Source organism: Pecten maximus, chromosome 4, assembly GCF_902652985.1.
Source record: "Pecten maximus chromosome 4, xPecMax1.1, whole genome shotgun sequence".
NCBI lineage: Eukaryota > Metazoa > Mollusca > Bivalvia > Pectinida > Pectinidae > Pecten > Pecten maximus.
The window spans coordinates 21,124,351-21,149,166 of record NC_047018.1 but is presented as its reverse complement, the minus strand read 5'-3'; the positions used below and the strand labels follow the sequence as shown (position 1 = coordinate 21,149,166).

The following is a 24,816-nucleotide window of genomic DNA, read 5'->3' as shown; positions in this document are numbered from 1 at the left end:
CAAATCTACTATCTACAGTACAACAAACACATCCTTTAGTTTTGAAATCATTAAAAGCATTTTTTTCCCCCAGAGATGATATTTGTTTAAACATACCCAAATAACACTGAAGCTTCAAACTTAAAATTGGATTTGAACATGTGGCTTAAGTCCTATTATAGTACTATTTCAAAACACTTAACAAATATTCAAGAACGATATTATTCAATTTGTTTGTTTTACGGTAAATTAGTCTTTCAATTACAAGCATCAACCAAATGCTGTTTTTTTAAACTGAAGAAAACAAGTGTTGAAAAAAAAATTCAATCCTTTTTATAAAACAAACAATATCCCAATAATTTTGATTATATCAAGCAATTGTTGAAGTTTGTGATATTGGAATGTGACACCTAAAGTAGAATCCTATATACATCATGTATAGCAAACCTGTAAAATACAAATACAATCCTTTTCCAAATTACTCATTTCACTAAGATAATATTTTGATATTCATTCAATCTCTCAAATTGCATTTAAACTTCAATATGTTATCAGTAATGACATCAAATAATTTTACAAGAAATGATTAAATTATGTACACATCTTTTCTCTTCTACAATTTTATCATGAAGAATAAATAGTTTTAAGAAATATCACCTGCAGACATCCATCAATATTCTGCTTTCTATAGAATACATGATTACATGAATGAATAAATTAGTAAATAGCCATTTGATTTTCGTAATTGTAATTTACAGCACAACCTATAAGTCATACTCTCAGAAGAAAGCAATATGCAAGCAAACTATAATCCCATAAATAGCTGGACTACTTTCACTTTCCAGGTATATTGTACAAATATTTTATATACATACCTGTAGCTACGTGTGCAATTACATGAAAGAGCCAATATTAGTTATTCACAACTAAAACAGAATTTAGTCAAATGAATAGCTGTTAGAATCAGTTTCGAACTGGTCTTTACTATCCATGAATTACCTTGAATTACTTCAATCTATACAAATCTGGATTATATTATCGAATTCATATGATGTTTGATTCTGAATGAATCCTAGATGTACCTAAATAAAACTTAACTTTCACTATCCATATGAATTACACTTCCTTGCATTATGCCACAAGATCAGTATATTGTACAAGTATTGTATATATTACATTACATACCTACATTGTTAGCACCTGCACCTCATTAATAATAAATATATAATTCAACAAAGATATACACATCCAAACATCTCACACGAGGTATACCCCCTCTGTGTAATACTTATGTTCTGTTGCTGCTGTACATTAAATTCGGTGGGATAAGAAAATAACCCTGAAATTTGTTTTCACCCTTATGTCCAACTAAATCTGAATACACAAATCTTATAACTGTATCTTTAGAAGACTAAATATTGTGTTAAAATTGCAACTAAAATTTCTACATTTTCTTTATACCATATCAATCATACCAATAATTCAGTAAAGTTTGTAATGCATGTATTTGTATACATGTACCAAATTTGATATATAATCACAGTCAGTAAATTTAAATATACTGGGAAATTAAATAATCATTTCTGTATGCATGGATAAATGATAAAGATGTGTTACTGCTTTCTGCAAAAAAATTGACAATATTCCATCCCATCAGATAAATCTGCAAAATAACAATCCTGCAAAATTAATCAACTATAAACCACCTCTTTCAAATCTTCTCCCAATACAGTTACAATATTACACTTTGCCACTTTTGCAACTTTTTTTTAAAGAAAAAAATAGCAGATTTAGCTTATCAACAGAAGGTATTTAGATCTATATAGTAAAAATATCATGGCTACATACAAAGTCATCACAATGGGTATATCTTGTTTATACCACGTTCCAGTATGGACACAAACACAGTCCTACTAATACACCTTCTGTTAAACTATCCATTGTAATACTTTATTATAGTAACAATTTAGTGTAAGTTTACACAATTTAGTGGAAGTTTTTGTTATAGTACGACTTGACCTTATATGTACTCGCTATTGGAAGTCTGCGAAAAAAGTAAAACTAAGAATCAATACATCCATCAGGTTATAACTTTTTTCTTTTCTTTTTTAACTTTTTCTCCATAAGAATGTATCACCGAATATCTACATTCTACTCGATATGAAATTCTGTCATTCTAAAAGTTGTTTTCAAGAATAATTAAAAGACAGAAGTTTTGTGATGCCAAAGTCTTACAGAAAGCTCATGCAATGCATTTTCTATGTTTAAAAAACCTCCTCGATATTATTCATCTTTTATGAATTTAAGTAAAAGAATTATTTGTGAAGTAGTACATTGTTATAAAATGAGGAATTAACTATAATGCTTTTATAGAAAATGTAAGAGTTTTACAATGAAGAGACAGACTTTTGAAGTCATGATTTAGAAAGAAAAAAAACAACGAAAAAACAATTAAACACCAATCAACATTAACAGCGAATTAAATAATTCATGGGGAATTAATATCGGTGCAAAATGAGTATTCTTATAATCAAACTTAATGTGCACATTTTAAAATCATACAATTGTTTGACAGTTCAACAATCATTAAACATAGCAAATAAACTTTGCAGTTACAATATCTCAATAATGCATTCTTTTGTTTTCTTAATAAGACACGTGGGGACAACCATAAAAACAAACGGCTGTTTGGAGACAATCATATACAACTACATGTAACAACTATGTACTGATACAACTGCATGACACAGGTTTTTTTTTTTGTTTCGTTAACCTCATCAATCTGTACATGTCTGTACACTGTAGAGAACTCATTAACGATCAAGACACAACTTCATATATCAAACTCATCTCAAACCATTTGGTATTTTCAATATGAATTTATATACGTTTCTTTTCAAAATTTAAAAACGTTTAAGTTATCCTTCTCAAAATGTTTGAAACTAAACAAAACAAATATATCCGAAGTAAAATCATTGAAATCAACTTTCAAATTGCATTAAAAGAGTGACTTTTGTTTCATTAAATCATGATAATGGTTTCATACATAAATCTGAGCAGCACAGTTATATTATTGGTGTTTCTTTGGCTAGTTGTTGTAGATATGACAGAGGCAATGTCCATATTCAATCCTTACTGAGGTAATAGGTGTGAAATTATAATGTAATTGATCAATTAAGATGAAATTGAATATGACTTGGAACTTGTCATATTAATATGCCCTGAAAAAGGACAATACTATTACATACAATTTATGATAAAAGAAAAATCTCAAATCATTTGTAAGTGACATTATTTCAAAAAATTTAACAATAATTATATTCAAATACCCAAAGATCCTAAAAGGAACCTTAATCTAATTTGAGATTTGAGAGAAATACAGGACTTTTTGGATCCCCCTATTAAACCTGTGTCGTAGATGAAATGAATTGAAGCAGCCCCTGTAAAAGTTTGCCAATAGCAGGAAAAACAAGAGGCCCATGGGGCCTGTATCGCTCACCTGGTTGAATTAGACCAAATGTCAAAATAATGTTCATATTCAATTTGTTTTATTTGTAAATCTCAAACAATGCTAAATATGGTTATAGTGTGGGAATCGGAACTGCTATAAAGATTAATGAAGTCCAGACTATCTAAGGTCTGAAAGTCCTCAAGAATTGTTTTTAGAACATGCATTCATCACTTTATTACTAGTAGCAATTTAAAGGAATTACCTCTATTTCCCCTATTGGGCCCCTCCCCTTTGGCCCTTTTGGGGTCAGAGTCACCATTTATGCAAAATCTGTTCCCCTTCCTCCAAGGATGTTTCTGACCAAATTGGGTTCAAATCCATTCATAACTTAATAACTAGTAGCGATTTAAAGGAATTACCTCTATTTCCCATATTGGGCCCCTCGGGGGTCAGAGTCACCATTTATGCAAAATCTGTTCCCCTCCCCCAAAGGATGTTTCAGACCAAATTGGGTTCAAATCCATTCATAACTTTATGACTAGTAGCGATTCAAAGGAATTACCTCTATTTCCCATATTGGGCCCCGCCCCTTTGGCCCCTCGGGGGTCAGAGTCACCATTTATGCAAAATCTGTTCCCCTTCCCCAAAGGAAGTTTCTGACCAAATTGGGTTCAAATCCATTCATAACTTAATTAATAACTAGTAGCGATTTAAATGAATTACCTCCATTTCCCATATTGGGCCCCATCCCTTTGGCCCCTCGGGGGTCAGAGCCACCATTTATGCAAAATATGTTCCCCTTCCCCCAAGGATGTTTCAGACCAAATTGGGTTCAAATCCATTCATAACTTTATGACAAGTAGCGATTCAAAGGAATTACCTCTATTTCCTGTATTGGGCCCCGCCCCTTTGGCCCCTTTGGGGTCAGAGCCACCATTTATGCAAAATCTGTTCCCCTTCTGCCAGGATGTTTCTGACCAAATTGGGATAAATCCATTCATAACTTTATGACTAGTAGCGATTTAAAGGAATTACCTCTATTTCCCCTATTGGGCCCCGCCCCTTTGGCCCCTCGGGGGTCAGAGTCACTATTTATGCAAAATCTGTTCCCCTCCCCCAAAGGATGTTTCAGACCAAATTGGGTTCAAATCCATTCATAACTTTATGACTAGTAGCGATTCAAAGGAATTACCTCTATTTCCCATATTGGGCCCCGTCCCTTTGGCCCCTCGGGGGTCAGGGTCACCATTTATGCAAAATCTGTTCCCCTTCCCCAAAGGAAGTTTCTGACCAAATTGGGTTCAAATCCATTCATAACTTAATTAATAACTAGTAGCGATTTAAATGAATTACCTCCATTTCCCATATTGGGCCCCATCCCTTTGGCCCCTCGGGGGTCAGAGCCACCATTTATGCAAAATATGTTCCCCTTCCCCCAAGGATGTTTCAGACCAAATTGGGTTCAAATCCATTCATAACTTAATAACTAGTAGCGATTTAAATGAATTACCTCCATTTCCCATATTGGGCCCCGCCCCTTTGGCCCCTCGGGGGTCAGAGCCACCATTTATGCAAAATCTGTTCCACTTCCCCCAAGGATGTTTCTGACCAAATTGGGTTCAAATCCATTCATAACTTTATGACTAGTAGCGATTTAAAGGAATTACCTCTATTTCCCATATTGGGCCCCGCTCCTTTGGCCCCTCGGGGGTCAGAGTCACCATTTATGCAAAATCTGTTCCCCTTCCCCCAAGGATGTTTCTGACCAAATTGGGTTCAAATCCATTCATAACTTTATGACAAGTAGCGATTCAAAGGAATTACCTCTATTTCCCCTATTGGGCCCCGCCCCTTTGGCCCCTCGGGGGTCAGAGTCACCATTTATGCAAAATCTGTTCCCCTTCCCCCAAGGATGTTTCAGACCAAATTGGGTTCAAATCCATTCATAACTTTATGACTAGTAGCGATTTAAACGAATTACCTCTTTTTCCCCTATTGGGCCCCGCCCCTTTGGCCCCTCGGGGGTCAGAGTCACCATTTATGCAAAATCTGTTCCCCTTCCTCCAAGGATGTTTCTGACTAAATTTGGTTCAAATCCATTCATAACTTTATGACTAGTAGCGATTCAAAGGAATTACCTCTATTTCCCCTATTGGGCCCCACCCCTTTGGCCCCTCGGGGGTCAGAGTCCCCATTTATGCAAAATCTATTCCCCTTCCCCCATGGATGTTTCAGACCAAATTGGGTTCAAATCCATTCATAACTTAATGACTAGTAGCGATTTGAAGGAATTACCTCTATTTCCCCTATTGGGCCCAGCCCCTTTGGCCCCTCAGGGGTCAGAGTCACCATTTATGCAAAATCTGTTCCCCTTTCCCCAAGGATGTTTCAGACCAAATTGGGTTCAAATCCATTCATAACTTAATGACTAGTAGCGATTTAAAGGAATTACCTCTATTTCCCCTATTGGGCCCCGCCCCTTTGGCCCCTTTGGGGGTCAGAGTCACCATTTATGCAAAATCTGTTCCCCTTCTGCCAAGGATGTTTCTGGCCAAATTTGGTCAAAATCCAATAAGAACTTTTTGACTAGTAGCGATTTGAAGCAAATGTTGACGGACGACGGACGGACGGACGACGGACGCTGCGCCATGACATAAGCTCACCGGACCTTCGGTCCAGGTGAGCTAAAAACCAACTGGTCTAACAACACTCAGATCACAGATGCGTAGAATTTCTCAGATGGTCATGTCTACATCAGGACGAGGACGTGGAGCCGTTAGGAGTACTACTCCTCACATAACTCTCTACAAACTTGGCAATGTAGTCATAACCTGCTTCTCTGGCTAGCTCCACGGCAGTTTTACCTTCCTGAAACACAAACTTTAATGTTAAGGGGTAATGCTACCTTTCTGTGATGTTCTGTACATTTGGGATGTATACTACTTTCAATACCCTGACCTGTCCTATAAAAAAACTGAAACAGAACAGTTTTTGAAGGGGGATGTTTTGAATTCAGAATTTTATATCACAGTCCAGAATGTCAAATTCAATGTGGACATATTCATATATTCAACTTCAAATTTGAACCATCAGTAATACCATCAATATTAAACGTTTAAATATCTTTGATATTAAAGTCAAGATTTCATCATAAATAGAGCTAAGAGTATATCTTAATGTTGTTTTGTCTTTATGAGATTGGATGATTATGAGTTTTACTCTTCTTTATAAAGCTTACCTTATTTTTGATTTGTGTATCTACATCGTATGAGAGAAGAAGCTTGATGACTTTCATATGACCGAACAAGGCAGCAGCATGAAGTGGGGTCTCCCCATTCTGTGGGCATCAATAAATTAGCATAACCTACTACGATACTGTCCAATTAAAATTGAGTAAGTATATTGAGTAAGTAATCATATTATTATATATTCACAAAATGTTAGTACCAGTTTCAAGGTTGATTAAGTAAAGTCTGTCTTAAGAAGCTTATTCTTCCGGAAAGATTATTTTCAACTATTTTGTACTTAATAAATTGTTGTGCACACGACCGTATCTCATAAAGACAACAGGTGAATTTTAGTTTCAATATCAGTATCCAAGTTGGATAAACATAATTCCAAATGAACAAAAAAAAAAACATATTAAAGTTGACACTGAAATTCAAGTTTTCATGTTTAATAAATGCCATATTTTATTATATTAATGTGTTTTAAATCTTCAAAATATCCTACTTGGAAAAACATTTCGATATTACATAATGCCGTGAGGTTCATGGTCACTATTCAGTCAACTTTCCCACCTTTCATGCAGGAAACAATATAGTGATCAAGTCTGTAACCTGGATTTGTCATTTTATATTTCTAACAGCTTTTCACCTTATTTGCTATGTAACACACTATTTCATTGGCTTATCTATTCTATGTAACACACTATTTCATTGGTTTTATTTACTCTATGTAACACACTATTTCATTGGTTTTATTTACTCTATGTAACACACTATTTCATTGGCTTATTTATTCTATATAACACACTATTTCATTGGTTTATTTATTCTGTGTGTCAGGTGATAGACCAAATTTTAGGAACATGTACTTATGCTGTCAACCGCTTTTCACAAAAATATAAATATGTCTGTCTATGTTGACTTGTCAGTTGATCATCTACAAATATCTTAGACAATTTCTAATATTTGATATACCTGTAATAGTCCTAGGATGGGTTTGTATCGCAGGAGCTGTTCAGTGACCTCTAGGTGACCTTTGTGGCAGGCTTTAAACAGAGGTGTGGCTCCATCCTAAAATGTAGACAAATAATATTCTTAATGCTGAAAATACAGAGAAAATGAGATCCAACGTCCGGTGTAGGTAGTTCTATACGTCCGGTAGTCTCCCTAGGATGGATTCCTCATAGAATACACAAGTCTGGTACATAAAAAGGGTGTAAACAATAAGTAAAGATGACCAGACAACATCCGCAGGAAAGGTTCTGAGGACGGCATACCTAGTATGCCGAAACATGTAAACCATTAAACCAGTTGACGATCTTCCTACAGATGTTGTCTGGTCATCTTTACTTATTATTAATGCTGAAAAATAGATGTCCTGGGAGTCAAAACAATCCCATGAAGTAATACATAGAAAAGTAATTATTATTACACATTATCTTCTATAATTTATCAAGCCTTCACAAACAATGTAAATAATGTGTTAACATGAACTCATTCATGGTATTCTCATATGAAGTTTAGAAAAAAAAAGTTTTAAGATGAAGTTTCTAGGGTAATGACAAAGATTTTTTATAAATAAAGTTATTGTAACCTTGACCTTGGCACCCTAAAACACAAACTAGTTCAAGGTATTCTCATACCTGACCAATGTATGAAGTTTTATGAAAATCTGCTTAAAAATGAAGTCACTAGACAATACCAGTAAGACAACATACTATGTAAGAAGCAGAGGGGCTAAAAAATTGATTTTATACAAGCACCTGTGATATACAGATATAACCTCCTTGATCAGACTTTCATCATTTTTAAGAATTTAATTCAGAGGCATTCAACCAGCAGTACATACAGCAAGAGTTATCCCCCTTGCATTACCTCTCTCACAGCATCCACCTCTGCATTGGCCAGCAGTAGTTCCCTCACCACCGGCACATGGCCCATCTGTGATGCAATCCAAAGAGGTGTCGCTTGATCCTGTCAATCAACAATCAGGTTACAACCTCAATGAAATATTTGAAATTAGATACATGTATTACGTTACTTTGGAGGTGTACTATAGACTATCCCCTACAATGATAGCATCAAAAGACATTTCTTCACTCTAGACTTTATGTAATATATTTATGTATCAGGTAAGCAAACTTTAGTTAGTCTCTTGGTCAGTGCCCGAGGAATGATACACACCTGGTAATATGTCCTGAGGACAAACACAGATTTCAAACACAAATAGCTATATAATTATGCACATACCACTTGAACAAAGCTATCACAATTTTCTAAATCAATACATATTTACTCTCGAAGCACCAATATTTTTTTTTTAGTGATTTTTGATATTTTCTTTTGAAAGAAAGGACATTCTCTTATTTAACAGTTGTGTCATTTTTTGTTTGAAAGACACTTAAAGCTTAGTGTAGGGAACACCCTAATCACATGTATTTACTGAGTTTGTTACAATTAAAAATTTATTACAAACAAGAATTTACCATGGTAGTGTTTATACGTGGTGTTTCTACTGTATGTTATATACCTTATCTGCTGTAAACACCTATCATTACATTTTATTGTATTTCTATTACAAACACTGCTACAAAAAATGCACTCATAGGACTATGAATGCAATCCAATCAGCACCACACTATATATATATGGATATAACAGACTTAGGGTGGTTGGGTGGCACAGTGGAAACACACTTGCCTTTCACCTAGGTTGTTTGGGTTTGATTCCCCACTTGCACATGAAAAGGTATAGGGTCAACTGCCCGACTACATGGGTTTCCTCCGAGTACTTAGTTTTCTTCCACACTAAGACCCCTCATGTGACTCAATCCAGCCCAACAAGACTGAATGATCAAGTTGGCATAACTTCTTTCGTGATTGTTGTAAAATAAATAAAGTTTACCAGACTTTGTATAGCAGGAAGTAAAATAAGTGTACTTAATAATGATAATAGTCTTAATAAGGCTTATTCTGACCTGTCGTTTCACATTTACATCAGCGCCCTTGCTGATAAGATATTTGAGGAGTTTAAGATGTCCGTTTTGTGCTGTAATAAACAAAGGTGTGGCTCCGTCTACCATCTGGCAGTGGATATCAGCGCCTCGGGCCAACAACTCGTCCACAACGTCCTGGTGGTTACACTGGCACGACACAAACAAGGCTGTCCCTCCATCCTGTAAAACAATAATACATCTAGAGTACCTCATAGACACGACACAAACAAGGCTGTCCCTCCATCTTATAAAACAATAATACATCTGGACTACCTCATAGACACGACACAAACAAGGCTGTCCCTCCATCTTATAAAACAATAATACATCTAGAGTACCTCATAGACACGACACAAACAAGGCCGTCCCTCCGTCCTGTAAAACAATAATACATCAAGAGTACCTCATAGACACGACACAAACAAGGCTGTCCCTCCGTCTTATAAAACAATAATACATCTGGAGTACCTCATAGACACGACACAAACAAGGCTGTCCCTCCATCTTATAAAACAATAATACATCTAGAGTACCTCATAGACACGACACAAACAAGGCCGTCCCTCCGTCCTGTAACATAATAATACATCTAGACTACCTCATAGACACGATACAAACAAGGCTGTCCCTCCATCTTATAAAACAATAATACATCTAGAGTACCTCATAGACACGATACAAACAAGGCTGTCCCTCCATCTTATAAAACAATAATACATCTGGAGTACCTCATAGACACGACACAAACAAGGTTGTCCCTCCATCTTATAAAACAATAATACATCTGGAGTACCTCATAGACACGACACAAACAAGGCTGTCCCTCCATCTTATAAAACAATAATACATCTAGAGTACCTCATAGACACGACACAAACAAGGCTGTCCCTCTATCTTATAAAACAATAATACATCTGGAGTACCTCATAGACACAACACAAACAAGGTTGTCCCTCCATCTTATAAAACAATAATACATCTGGAGTACCTCATAGACACGACACAAACAAGGTTGTCCCTCCATCTTATAAAACAATAATACATCTGGAGTACCTCATAGACACAACACAAACAAGGCTGTCCCTCCGTCCTGTAAAACTATAATACATCTGGACTACCTCATAGACAGGACACAAACAAGGCTGTCCCTCCATCTTATAAAACAATAATACATCTGGAGTACCTCATAGACACGACACAAACAAGGCTGTCCCTCCGTCCTGTAAAACAATAATACATCTGGAGTACCTCATAGAAACATTTGCTGATCAATATGTCTCTTGTTCAAATGTCAAAATGTTTACATAACAGAAAGTTGTCTAGAAATCAAAAAGACATGCTCAATAAGATTGATCATAGCATCACTGCTTAATTTAATCATAATCATTTAATCGCTGAAAATGCTAAATGTCATACATCTAGTTCGGGATTTTGATCTGTCAACAATACATAATATATAGCAATTGAGCAGCATTTTGAAAAATATCCAAATTTGTCTAAAAAAATGTTTTTCCGCTAATTCTACTGAGTACTGACCCTATATTTTACTGCCTTCCCTAAGCTTTTCCGACATTTCCAAGGAAGGGCTGACTATAAAAGTCAAGATTCCTTGTCTGTATATATAAACTAAGTAAATGTAAATACATGTACCATCAAAAATATCAAAAATTAAGGGAAACACATGCATTATTTTTCCTTATAGTAAATCCAAAGTGGGACCCCATTGGAGCTTTCCACTAGATTGTTCAGTGATGTAAACATGCCATACTCACATAACTGGCGATGTCCACTGGTGCACCACTGTCTAACAATACTTTTACAATATCAAGGAATCCACCCTGGGCAGCAAAAAACAAAGCACACGTTCCTGTCTGAAATAAATTACAAGAATAAGATATTTTGATACCATTTAAATATCAATACAAACAACAGTTTGTAAACAATAGCAGTGTATTTATTGCTTTAAAAGTAATTACAGTATGGTCAAATATGCCCAGAAAAGCCATTTTGTTTGATGTAATCAGAGAAGTAATAATAACAATACAGACGATGGGGTAGGAGCATTAGATATCTTGTTCAGCTTCCCTGTATTGAATCCACAACACTTGTCTATGGTCAAAGAACAATTCTCAATATTATCACATCATGAAAAGTAGATATACCACTGAAAAGATCTTTCTCACATTTCAAACATAGGTTAATTCCACCTTGCTCTAAGTTGTGTATGATGAGTTTTGAAAGTTGTCAGGAAAACTAAATGGTGACAGGCAGCCATCTGGCATATTGACAGCTGCAGCCTTTTGTCTTTATATAAATTATTAGTCTATTTCTCAGAAATACAGCATGTATCACTCTCAACATTCTCCGTGAGTTTGAGTACCCGTTATATACATGTATAAACAAAATGGCTACATGCTACATTACTATTCCAATCAGTAGGTGGAATGACATTCTTACTTTGAAAGGAAATTGACATAAATGTCACAACAACAGATATTATAAAGAAAGAAGAGAAAAGCAGAGAAGTATCAAATTAGTGTTGGCACCAAGATCCCATTGGGATCTCTTTTCTATATCATGGTATATTTTGGTCTTAATAAAAAAAGATTCCTTGTGCACTTTGTCATTATAACTTACCTGTATTATATAAAACATCTCAAACTACACCTTGACACAACTTTGCTAGTCAGAGCACCCATGGCTAATGAAGTTGACCTTGACAAAGCAGTATAAATTTTAAACAGTTGTGTGTAGGAATCTAACATCTATAAAGGGTACGACTTGTAGCATTCTTGATTTTGTTTAATATTTTTGTGTAGAAACTTATAACTTAAAAGAGATACTGACTAACTTAAAAGTCAGAGTCACTCGAATGATTGAACTTTTCCTTTGATACCAACCATTTATTCATTGACGACATTTATAAAGGGATAAATGATTAAAGGGACATAACTCACCAGTCTCCTTGCTGCTGGATCTCCACCTTGTTTCAATAATTCTTTTACACAATCTAGATGATTATTGGCAGCAGCAAGTATAAGAGGGGTAGTTCCTTCCTAAAACAAAATAAAAAAAAATAACCAATAAATTCTTTTATAGGAAATGTGCATGTATAAGTCTGTATCAATTTTCTTCACTATCAGCTGTTCGAGATCACTTTAACTGCAAACAATGGTAGACACATTATGACAACATTTTTTACAATAGATGCACTGGCCATACTTTTAATTTATAATCGTTTACATGCCTGTATCCTACCATCACTGACAATCATTATTATGAGATACACTAGAGATGTCTACACTTGTGGGTGTACTAGCAGCATCCCCTGCAGCAGCTGTTCAGTGTAATTACACAGACGGATAGCAGAAACATTATATAGACACACAATGTCCTGTCCAGGATCATATAATTATTTACTCACTTAAGGATGTATGTAACTTTACATATTCCATGTTTAACCTTTCACAAAAGAGAGTTCCACACTCACAAAAGACAAAGGTTAAGTATACAGAGATATATCAGCAATATAATTCATGATGTCATCTCTTTGTGATGTTACTCCACGTGAATTTGACGGCACCATTTTGAGAGGACTGATCAACGCAATTTAAGTGTTTTCTGCTGTTATCTGAGAATCTTCAGAAATACAGCAAAATAACCAATTTATCTATCTTCGCTTCGATTGGAAAAATTAGCAAGTTTCAATGGGGACATGTAACTGTCAGAAGCAAATCTACATTGAAAAACGTTTATTCCAGCCTCTCTAATGATTTATTGGTGCCATCTTTGGTCCAAGCAAGGAAGGTTATGGGTCTGTCCTAATACCAACTCTGGCCTCTTTGAATTCTAATTCTAACTCCAACCAACTAATTAATTCCAACCAACTAATTCTAACCAAGATTGAATCATTTCCAACTGAAATGAAACAAATTATGCTCAAAAATGTTATTTTCCAATGTAAACTATATAATATTTTGACTACTCAAGTTCCCTCCTTGGGGAAATGTGAAACTCAAGGGCCATGCAATTTACAATTTTGGTAAAGCACCTAAGACCCTTCTAATTATGAAGAGTATTTGATTCTAAATGTCTGGGTCTTGAGAAGATTTTTGAAATTTCACTGAATTTTACTCCTTTTTGCCCTGTCCCTCAGGCCCCTGGGGTTCGGTATCATATAATTCACCATTTTGGTTAACCTTTTGCAATGAAAGGTTTCTGCAAAATTTCATTGAAATTGGCTAAGGGGTTTTTGAAAAGAAGTTGTTTACCGATACAAACAGAGGAAGCATGATAAGTTACAGAAAAGATCACATGAACCTTTTTCTCAGGTGATCATGACCTAATGCAAACTTGATTGATTGTATAGTTTGACTAATTATTATTTACCAAAGATCACCCCAAGGTTTTCATTCTGAATCATTTCCAACTGTAACAGTAAATGGCATTATTTTCAAGGGGTCTAATAAGTGTACTTGGTCACCAGATTTTCTAGTTTTGTAATACCCTGGTACTGAAATTGAATCTTGCGCCCATTAATATATAGCTGTCTCATAGTTTATTCTTCATCTCCTGTGCTCAACTGTATACAATAATATCTATAAAGCATTTTATTTATCACTCATCAACATTCTCCGCCTCCCATGGGATTACCAGTTATTTACAATGCATTTTGCCATGCTAAAATAAACTTCCAGGACTAGAATTTTGCATTGTTGGATAGTTATACCTTGCCAATACATACAATTACGTAATCACCCATACAGGAACTGATAAACATCTGAGATGTTTTTTAAAACTAAGCTTATCACTTTTGCACTACCTTTTACCTGATAGTATATGAAACGAATGTTGCAGCCAATATCTGAGATGCTGAAATGAGATTATTACAATATAGAATTATATATATATATCTATTTCCTCAAAGCCTTTATAATATATATCTTCTCAAACATGTGTTTCATACCATGATCAAGATGATGCTTGAAATAGAAATCATGATCAAGAAAATGTTTGAAAGAGAATTTTGTAAGGCTAATTGTTTGTAAGAGAATAACTTGTTACAGTAAAGATAAGTATACATGTGATCTCAACTGATCTTGCTTTCATGCCATGCAGTAAGCAATCTTAAATTTATCTATGTTCTTTCCAGTTTCTGTGCTGAACACTACCCATATACTGTGAGCCCTAAGGATGGAACCATCATCCACAACACTACCCATACTGTGAGCTCTAAGAATAGAACCATCACCCACAACACTACCCATACTGTGAACCCTCAGGTTTGAACCACAACCCACAACACTACCCATACTGTGAGCTCTAATGATTGAACCACCACACACAACACTACCCATACTGTGAGTCCTAAGAATAGAACCATCACCCACAACACTACCCATACTGTGAGTCCTAAGAATAGAACCATCACCCACAACACTACCCATACTGTGAGCCCTCTACCCATACTGTGAGCTCTAAGGATAGAACCATCACCCACAACACTACCCATACTGTGAACCCTAAGGTTTGAACCGCAACACACAACAGTACCCATACTGTGAGCTCTAAGAATAGAACCATCATACACAACACTACCCATACTGTGAGCCCTAAGGTTTGAACCACCACACACAACTCTACCCATACTGTGAGCCCTAAGGATATAATCATCACCCACAACACTACCCATACTGTGAGCTCTAAGGATAGAGCCATCATCCACAACACTACCCATACTGTGAGCCCTAAGGATATAATCATCACCCACAACACTACCCATACTGTGAGCCCTAAGGATAGAACCACCACCCACAACACTACCCATACTGTGAGCCCTAAGGATTGAACCATCACACACAACACTACCCATACTGTGAGCCCTAAGGATGGAACCATCACCCACAACACTACCCATACTGTAAGCCCTAAGGATGGAACCATCACCCACAACACTACCCGTACTGTGAGCCCTAAGGATTGAACCATCACACACAACACTACCCGTACTGTGAGCCCTAAGGATTGAACCATCACACACAACACTACCCATACTGTGAGCCCTAAGAATAGAACCATCACACACAACACTACCCATACTGTGAACCCTAAGGATTGAACCATCACCCACAACACTACCCATACTGTGAGCCCTAAGGATTGAACCATCACACACAACACTACCCATACTGTGAGCTCTTAGGTTTGAACCACAACACACAACACTACACCCATACTGTGAGCCCTAAGGATTTAACCATCACACACAACACTACCCATACTGTGAGCTCTAAGGATTGAACCATCACACACAACACTACCCATACTGTGAGCTCTAAGGTTTGAACCACAACACACAACACTACACCCATACTGTGAGCCCTAAGGATTTAACCATCACACACAACACTACCCATACTGTGAGCTCTAAGGATTGAACCATCACACACAACACTACCCATACTGTGAGCTCTAAGGATTGAACCATCACCCACAACACTACCCATACTGTGAGCTCTAAGGATTGAACCATCACCCACAACACTACCCATACTGTGAGCCCTAATTATATAGAATCATCACCCACAACACTACCCATACTGTGAGTCCTAAGGATATAATCATCACCCACAACACTACCCATACTGTGAGCCCTAAGGATAGAACCATCACCCACAACACTACCCATACTGTGAGCTCTAAGGATTGAACCATCACCTACAACACTACCCATACTGTGAGCTCTAAGGATTGAACCACCACATACAACACTACCCATACTGTGGGCTCTAAGGATATAATCATCACCCACAACACTACCCATACTGTGAGCCCTAAGGATCATCTTCCACAACACTACCCATACTGTGAGCCCTAAGGATAGAACCACCACACACAACACTACCCATACTGTGAGCCCTAAGGTTTGAACCATCACACACAACACTACCCATACTGTGAACCCTAAGGATATAATCATCACCCACAACACTACCCATACTGTGAGCTCTAAGGATATAATCATCACCCACAACACTACCCATACTGTGAGCTCTAAGGATAGAACCATCACCCACAACACTACCCATACTGTGAGCCCTAAGGATATAATCATCACCCACAACACTACCCATACTGTGAGTCCTAAGGATAGAACCACCACATACAACACTACCCATACTGTGGGCTCTAAGGATGGAACCATCACCCACAACACTACCCGTACTGTGAGCCCTAAGGATAGAACCATCACACACAACACTACCCATACTGTGAGCCCTAAGGTTTGAACCACCACACACAACTCTACCCATACTGTGAGCCCTAAGGATATAATCATCACCCACAACACTACCCATACTGTGAGCTCTAAGGATGGAACCATCACCCACAACACTACCCATACTGTGAGCCCTAAGGATTGAACCATCACCCACAACTCTACCCATACTGTGAGCCCTAAGGATATAATCATCACCCACAACACTACCCATACTGTGAGCCCTAAGGATATAATCATCACCCACAACACTACCCATACTGTGAGCCCTAAGGATATAATCATCACCCACAACACTACCCATACTGTGAGCCCTAAGAATAGAACCATCACCAACAACACTACCCATACTGTGAGCCCTCTACCCATACTGTGAGCCCTAAGGTTTGAACCACCACATACAACACTACCCATACTGTGAGCCCTAAGGATATAATCATCACCCACAACACTACCCATACTGTGAGCTCTAAGGATTGAACCATCACCCACAACACTACCCATACTGTGAGCTCTAAGGATAGAACCATCACCCACAACACTACCCATACTGTGAACCCTAAGGTTTGAACCGCAACACACAACACTACCCATACTGTGAACCCTAAGGTTTGAACCGCAACACACAACACTACCCATACTGTGAGCCCTAAGGTTTGAACCACCACACACAACACTACCCATACTGTGAGCCCTAAGGATATAATCATCACCCACAACACTACCCATACTGTAAGCCCTAAGGATGGAACCATCATCCACAACACTACCCGTACTGTGAGCCCTAAGGATTGAACCATCACACACAACACTACCAATACTGTGAGCCCTAAGGATTGAACCATCACCCACAACACTACCCATACTGTGAGCCCTAAGGATAGAACTATCACCCACAACACTACCCATACTGTGAGCTCTAAGGATGGAACCATCACCCACAACACTACCCATACTGTGAGCCCTAAGGATGGAACCATCACCCACAACACTACCCCTACTGTGAGCCCTAAGGATAGAACCATCACCCACAACACTACCCATACTGTGAGCCCTAAGGATTGAACCATCACCCACAACACTACCCATACTGTGAGCTCTAAGGATGGAACCATCACACACAACACTACCCATACTGTGAGTCCTAAGGATTGAACCATCACCCACAACACTACCCATACTGTGAGCCCTAAGGTTTGAACCATCACCCACAACACTACACCCATACTGTGAGCCCTAAGAATAGAACCATCACCTACAACACTACCTATACTGTGAGCCCTAAGGATGGAACCATCACCCACAACACTACCCATACTGTGAGCCCTAAGGATGGAACCATCACCCACAACACTACCCATACTGTGAACCCTAAGGATAGAATCATCACCCACAACACTACACCCATACTGTGAGCCCTAAGGATTGAACCACCACACACAACACTACCCATACTGTGAGCTCTAAGGATGGAACCATCACCCACAACACTACCCATACTGTGAGCCCTAAGGTTTGAACCACAACACACAACACTACACCCATACTGTGAGCCCTAAGGATTGAACCACCACACACAACACTACCCATACTGTGAGCTCTAAGGATGGAACCATCACCCACAACACTACCCATACTGTGAGCCCTAAGGATATAATCATCACCCACAACACTACCCATACTGTGAGCTCTAAGGATAGAGCCATCATCCACAACACTACCCATACTGTGAGCCCTAAGGATAGAACCACCACACACGACACTACCCATACTGTGAGCCCTAAGGATAGAACCATCACCCACAACACTACCCATACTGTAAGCCCTAAGGATGGAACCATCATCCACAACACTACCCGTACTGTGAGCCCTAAGGATTGAACCATCACACACAACACTACCCATACTGTGAGCTCTAAGGTTTGAACCACAACACACAACACTACACCCATACTGTGAGCCCTAAGGATTTAACCATCACACACAACACTACCCATACTGTGAGCTCTAAGGATTGAACCATCACACACAACACTACCCATACTGTGAGCTCTAAGGTTTGAACCACAACACACAACACTACACCCATACTGTGAGCCCTAAGGATTTAACCATCACACACAACACTACCCATACTGTGAGCTCTAAGGATTGAACCATCACCCACAACACTACCCATACTGTGAGTCCTAAGGATAGAACCATCACCCACAACACTACCCATACTGTGAGCTCTAAGGATTGAACCATCACCCACAACACTACCCATACTGTGAGCCCTAATTATATAGAATCATCACCCACAACACTACCCATACTGTGAGTCCTAAGGATAGAACCACCACATACAACACTACCCATACTGTGGGCTCTAAGGATAGAATCATCACCCACAACACTACCCATACTGTGAGCCCTAAGGATCATCTTCCACAACACTACCCGTACTGTGAGCCCTAAGGATAGAACCACCACACACAACACTACCCATACTGTGAGCCCTAAGGTTTGAACCATCACACACAACACTACCCATACTGTGAACCCTAAGGATATAATCATCACCCACAACACTACCCATACTGTGAGCTCTAAGGATATAATCATCACCCACAACACTACCCATACTGTGAGCTCTAAGGATAGAACCATCACCCACAACACTACCCATACTGTGAGCCCTAAGGATATAATCATCACCCACAACACTACCCATACTGTGAGTCCTAAGGATAGAACCACCACATACAACACTACCCATACTGTGGGCTCTAAGGATAGAACCACCACATACAACACTACCCATACTGTGAGCCCTAAGGATAGAACCATCACACACAACACTACCCATACTGTGAGCCCTAAGGTTTGAACCACCACACACAACTCTACCCATACTGTGAGCCCTAAGGATATAATCATCACCCACAACACTACCCATACTGTGAGCTCTAAGGATGGAACCATCACCCACAACACTACCCATACTGTGAGCCCTAAGGATTGAACCATCACCCACAACTCTACCCATACTGTGAGCCCTAAGGATATAATCATCACCCACAACACTACCCATACTGTGAGCCCTAAGGATATAATCATCACCCACAACACTACCCATACTGTGAGCCCTAAGAATAGAACCATCACCAACAACACTACCCATACTGTGAGCCCTCTACCCATACTGTGAGCCCTAAGGTTTGAACCACCACATACAACACTACCCATACTGTGAGCCCTAAGGATATAATCATCACCCACAACACTACCCATACTGTGAGCTCTAAGGATGGAACCATCACCCACAACACTACCCATAATGTGAGCTCTTAGGATAGAACCATCACCCACAACACTACCCATACTGTGAACCCTAAGGTTTGAACCGCAACACACAACACTACCCATACTGTGAACCCTAAGGTTTGAACCGCAACACACAACACTACCCATACTGTGAGCCCTAAGGTTTGAACCTCCACACACAACACTACCCATACTGTGAGCCCTAAGGATATAATCATCACCCACAACACTACCCATACTGTAAGCCCTAAGGATGGAACCATCATCCACAACACTACCCGTACTGTGAGCCCTAAGGATTGAACCATCACACACAACACTACCAATACTGTGAGCCCTAAGGATTGAACCATCACCCACAACACTACCCATACTGTGAGCCCTAAGGATAGAACTATCACCCACAACACTACCCATACTGTGAGCTCTAAGGATGGAACCATCACCCACAACACTACCCATACTGTGAGCCCTAAGGATGGAACCATCACCCACAACACTACCCATACTGTGAGCCCTAATGTTTGAACCACCACACACAACACTACCCATACTGTGAGCCCTAAGGATCATCTTCCACAACACTACCATACTGTGAGCCCTAAGGATGGAACCATCACCCACAACACTACCATACTGTGAGCCCTAAGGATAGAACCATCACCCACAACACTACCCATACTGTGAGCCCTTAGGATAGAATCATCACACACAACACTACCCATACTATGGGCCCTTAGGATTGAACCACCACCCACAACACTACCCATACTGTGAGCCCTAAGGATAGAACCATCACCAACAACACTACCAATACTGTGAGCCCTAAGGATGGAACCATCACCAACAACACTACCCATACTGTGAGCCCTAAGGATTGAACCATCACCCACAACACTACCTATACTGTGAGCCCTAATGATTGAACCATCACCCACAACACTACCCATACTGTGAGCTCTAAGGATTGAACCATCACCAACAACACTACCTATACTGTGAGCCCTAAGGATAGAACCATCACCCACAACACTACCTATACTGTGAGCCCTAATGATTGAACCATCACCCACAACACTACCCATACTGTGAGCTCTAAGGATTGAACCATCACCTACAACACTACCCATACTGTGAGCCCTAAGGATAGAACCACCATGCACACACGACACTACCCATACTGTGAACCCTAAGGATCATCTTCCACAACACTACCCATACTGTGAGCCCTACGGTTTGAACCATCACCAACATTCTCTGCTGACAGGGTCCTGACCCTGTCTGTATACCAGATCTCTGTGTTTATTTGGGTAGTATGTCTTTGTTATCACACAAGAGACATATATCTCTGGTCCGATCTAAACACTTAAAGAGCATTCCCTCATAGAAATGGAACTCCAATTAAACCCTCTGGAGTGAGGCACATTCCCAGTGAAATATTTCTACCCTACATCTGTTTTTCAATAAAAACATGTGTTTCTGTGTATAACAAATGTTTGCCTTCATGACTTTTAACATTTAAACTGAAACATGTTTTTTTCATTCAATTATATAGAACAAAGGGTATGAAGCTGTATCTTGTCAGCTACAGAAGTCGATAATGTACATTAGTTCAGCAATGTTATAAAGGGCACATGCTAGGTCTCACATCAACCATATATTTCATGAAATCTGAAGTGAAGAGTTCTGACAAAATATTTCATCAAGGATAATACAGGAATAGTTCAACGGTCTCGTCCCTTATAAATATGCAGCCGACATTTGTTTTCAGAATTAAGTATCACGGGATAGAGTGCAGCCTTTCTGATTTGAGTTAAAGCATGTCAAGATGATATTTTCTGTGTCAATATACAAGATGGCTTTGTTAAATCATACTGCTGTTTGTCTTTAGAAATTAACCTTTTTAAAATTATCCAAATCTTCTTCATAATGTGTGCCCATATACAAAATGAAAAATGAGCATTTGATTACAGTACAAAGAATATTTAAGTCAAAATTTAACAATTGTGAAGCTATATGAACCCTAACTCATTATTGGATACCCAAGGTTGATTGCACTACACATGTGGTATGTGTAGCATAGTGAACTCCAATCAACTGTTGGTATCCCATGACGCTCTAGGAAGTATATATATTACACCTGTATCTGACAATGCTCTAGAAAGTACATTACACCTGTATCTGACAATGCTCTAGAAAGTACATTATCCACTTGTATCTGACAATGCTCTAGGAAGTATATTACACCTGTATCTGACAATGCTCTAGGAAGTACATTATCCACTTGTATCTGACAATGCTCTAGGAAGTATATTACACCTGTATCTGACAATGCTCTAGAAAGTACATTACACCTGTATATGACAATGCTCTAGAAAGTACATTACACCTGTATCTCATAATCTGACAATGCTCTAGGAAGTACATTATCCACTTTTATCTGACAATGCTCTAGGAAGTACATTACACCTGTACCTGACAATGCTCTAGGAAGTACATTATCCACTTGTATCTGACAATGCTCTAGAAAGTACATTATCCACTTGTATCTGACGATGCTCGTAGGAAGTACATTACACCTGTATATGACAATGCTCTAGAAAGTACATTACACCTGTATCTGACAATGATCTAGGAAGTACATTACACCTGTATCTGACAATGCTCTAGAAAGTACATTACACCTGTATATGACAATGATCTAGGTAGTACATTACACCTGTATCTGACAATGCTCTAGGAAGTAGATTATTCACCTGTATATGACAATGCTCTAGGAAGTACATTACACTTGTATATGAAAATGCTCTAGGAAGTATATTACACCTGTACCTGGCAATGATCTAGGTAGTACATTACACCTGTATATGACAATGCTCTAAGAAGTACATTATCCACCTGTATATGACAATGCTCTAGGTAGTACATTACACATGTATCTGACGATGCTCTAGGAAGTACATTATCCACCTGTATCTGACAATGATCTAGGTAGTACATTACACCTGTATCTGACAATGCTCTAGGAAGTACATTACACCTGTATCTCATAATCTGACAATGCTCTAGGAAGTACATTATCCACTTTTATCTGACAATGCTCTAGGAAGTACATTACACCTGTACCTGACAATGCTCTAGGAAGTACATTATCCACTTGTATCTGACAATGCTCTAGAAAGTACATTATCCACTTGTATCTGACGATGCTCGTAGGAAGTACATTTTCCACTTTTATCTGACGATGCTCGTAGGAAGTATGTTTTCCACTTTTATCTGACAATGCTCTAGGAAGTACATTATCCACTTGTATCTGACAATGCTCTAGGAAGTACATTACACCTGTATCTGACAATGCTCTAGGAAGTACATTATCCACTTGTATCTGACAATGCTCTAGGAAGTACATTACACCTGTATCTGACAATGCTCGTAGGAAGTACATTATCCACCTGTATCTGACAATGCTCTAGGAAGTACATTATCCACTTTTATCTGACGATGCTCGTAGGAAGTACATTATCCACTTGTATCTGACGATGCTCTAGGAAGTACATTTTCCACCCAAGTTCACAGTTTATATTTCAACTGGTACATGCAGGTGCTTGAAAGTGTGTCCTCAATACAATTTTGTTAGAATGACTTAAAATCTGAAATATGATTTAAGTACAATTCTTAATACGTAGTTTAAGCACGAGATACTTCGAAGTGAAGTAACCTAATAATTTTCTATTTTACCAAGCCTCTGACGAGTTTTATAAATTTCATATGAAATTGAAACTTAATGTTGCTTAGACGTTTCAGCAAATAACCATGAACATTATATTTAACAAATTACTATGAAATTATAAAAGTGACATGTGTCACAATACATCTAACCATGATCAGCTAGACTAGGGACTGTTAAATACATTCTAGTAGTCTAAAGGCAGCTAAAACATAGGTGTTCAGCACCCTTATTTCTCAAAGACTGCCTATCATATATCTCTACATATTATATCATTATAAATCAGTATTTGACAAATAAGTATACTAAACACCAATGCTTGAGTGATGAAGAAATAGTGTGAAAGTAAAGTTCTATTATCAGCAACAGCTAGCAGACCTGGACTAATGACCAACCAGTGGGGAATCACTGATAATCAAGCTAGCCCAGGGTTTTGTATGTCAAAGGTAACACTATCTGTCCAGTTTCCTCCAAACTCATGGATAAAAAACAGACCAAACAAAAACAACACACTCTTTAGGATTTATGTAATTAGCGGGAGGTATATATGATGAGTGAAATAAACAAAACAATTTTTTTTTATTCTGACTGGTGGGAAAATTGTATCTCTTTAACTATTAACACAATAAGAGAGAGCAGGGAACCCTTATAGACAATACAAATTTGTATGGTACTGCAAAGAGGTTGTCATAACTCAAAAACAACATACACATGGTGTTGGTACATCGGCCTACCTTGTCTTTACAGTCAACATGAACTTTTCCACTGTCCAATACACGTTTAAGGAGGTCAAAGTTTCCCTGGAGCGCAGCCAGGTGGAGCTGCTGGTCAGACGGAGTCTCCTTCTGA

General features: G+C 38.3%; 1 protein-coding gene across 1 annotated transcript in view; it reads right to left on the bottom strand.

Annotated features, from left to right (window-relative positions):
* Positions 1-1,759: 1,759 nt before the first annotated feature.
* The window catches only part of LOC117325479 (ankyrin repeat domain-containing protein 29-like), a 43,748-nt gene continuing 20,691 nt past the window's right edge, over positions 1,760-24,816 (bottom strand). The window contains exons 2-10 of the mRNA XM_033881703.1: positions 24,702-24,812; positions 12,610-12,708; positions 11,425-11,523; positions 9,635-9,832; positions 8,533-8,631; positions 7,633-7,728; positions 6,669-6,767; positions 6,120-6,298; positions 1,760-3,448 (exon numbers count right to left, since the gene is read on the bottom strand). Of these exons, the coding sequence (XP_033737594.1) occupies positions 6,185-6,298; positions 6,669-6,767; positions 7,633-7,728; positions 8,533-8,631; positions 9,635-9,832; positions 11,425-11,523; positions 12,610-12,708; positions 24,702-24,812 (915 nt within the window). The 3' untranslated portion in view covers positions 1,760-3,448; positions 6,120-6,184. The remainder of the gene's footprint in view (positions 3,449-6,119; positions 6,299-6,668; positions 6,768-7,632; positions 7,729-8,532; positions 8,632-9,634; positions 9,833-11,424; positions 11,524-12,609; positions 12,709-24,701; positions 24,813-24,816) is intronic.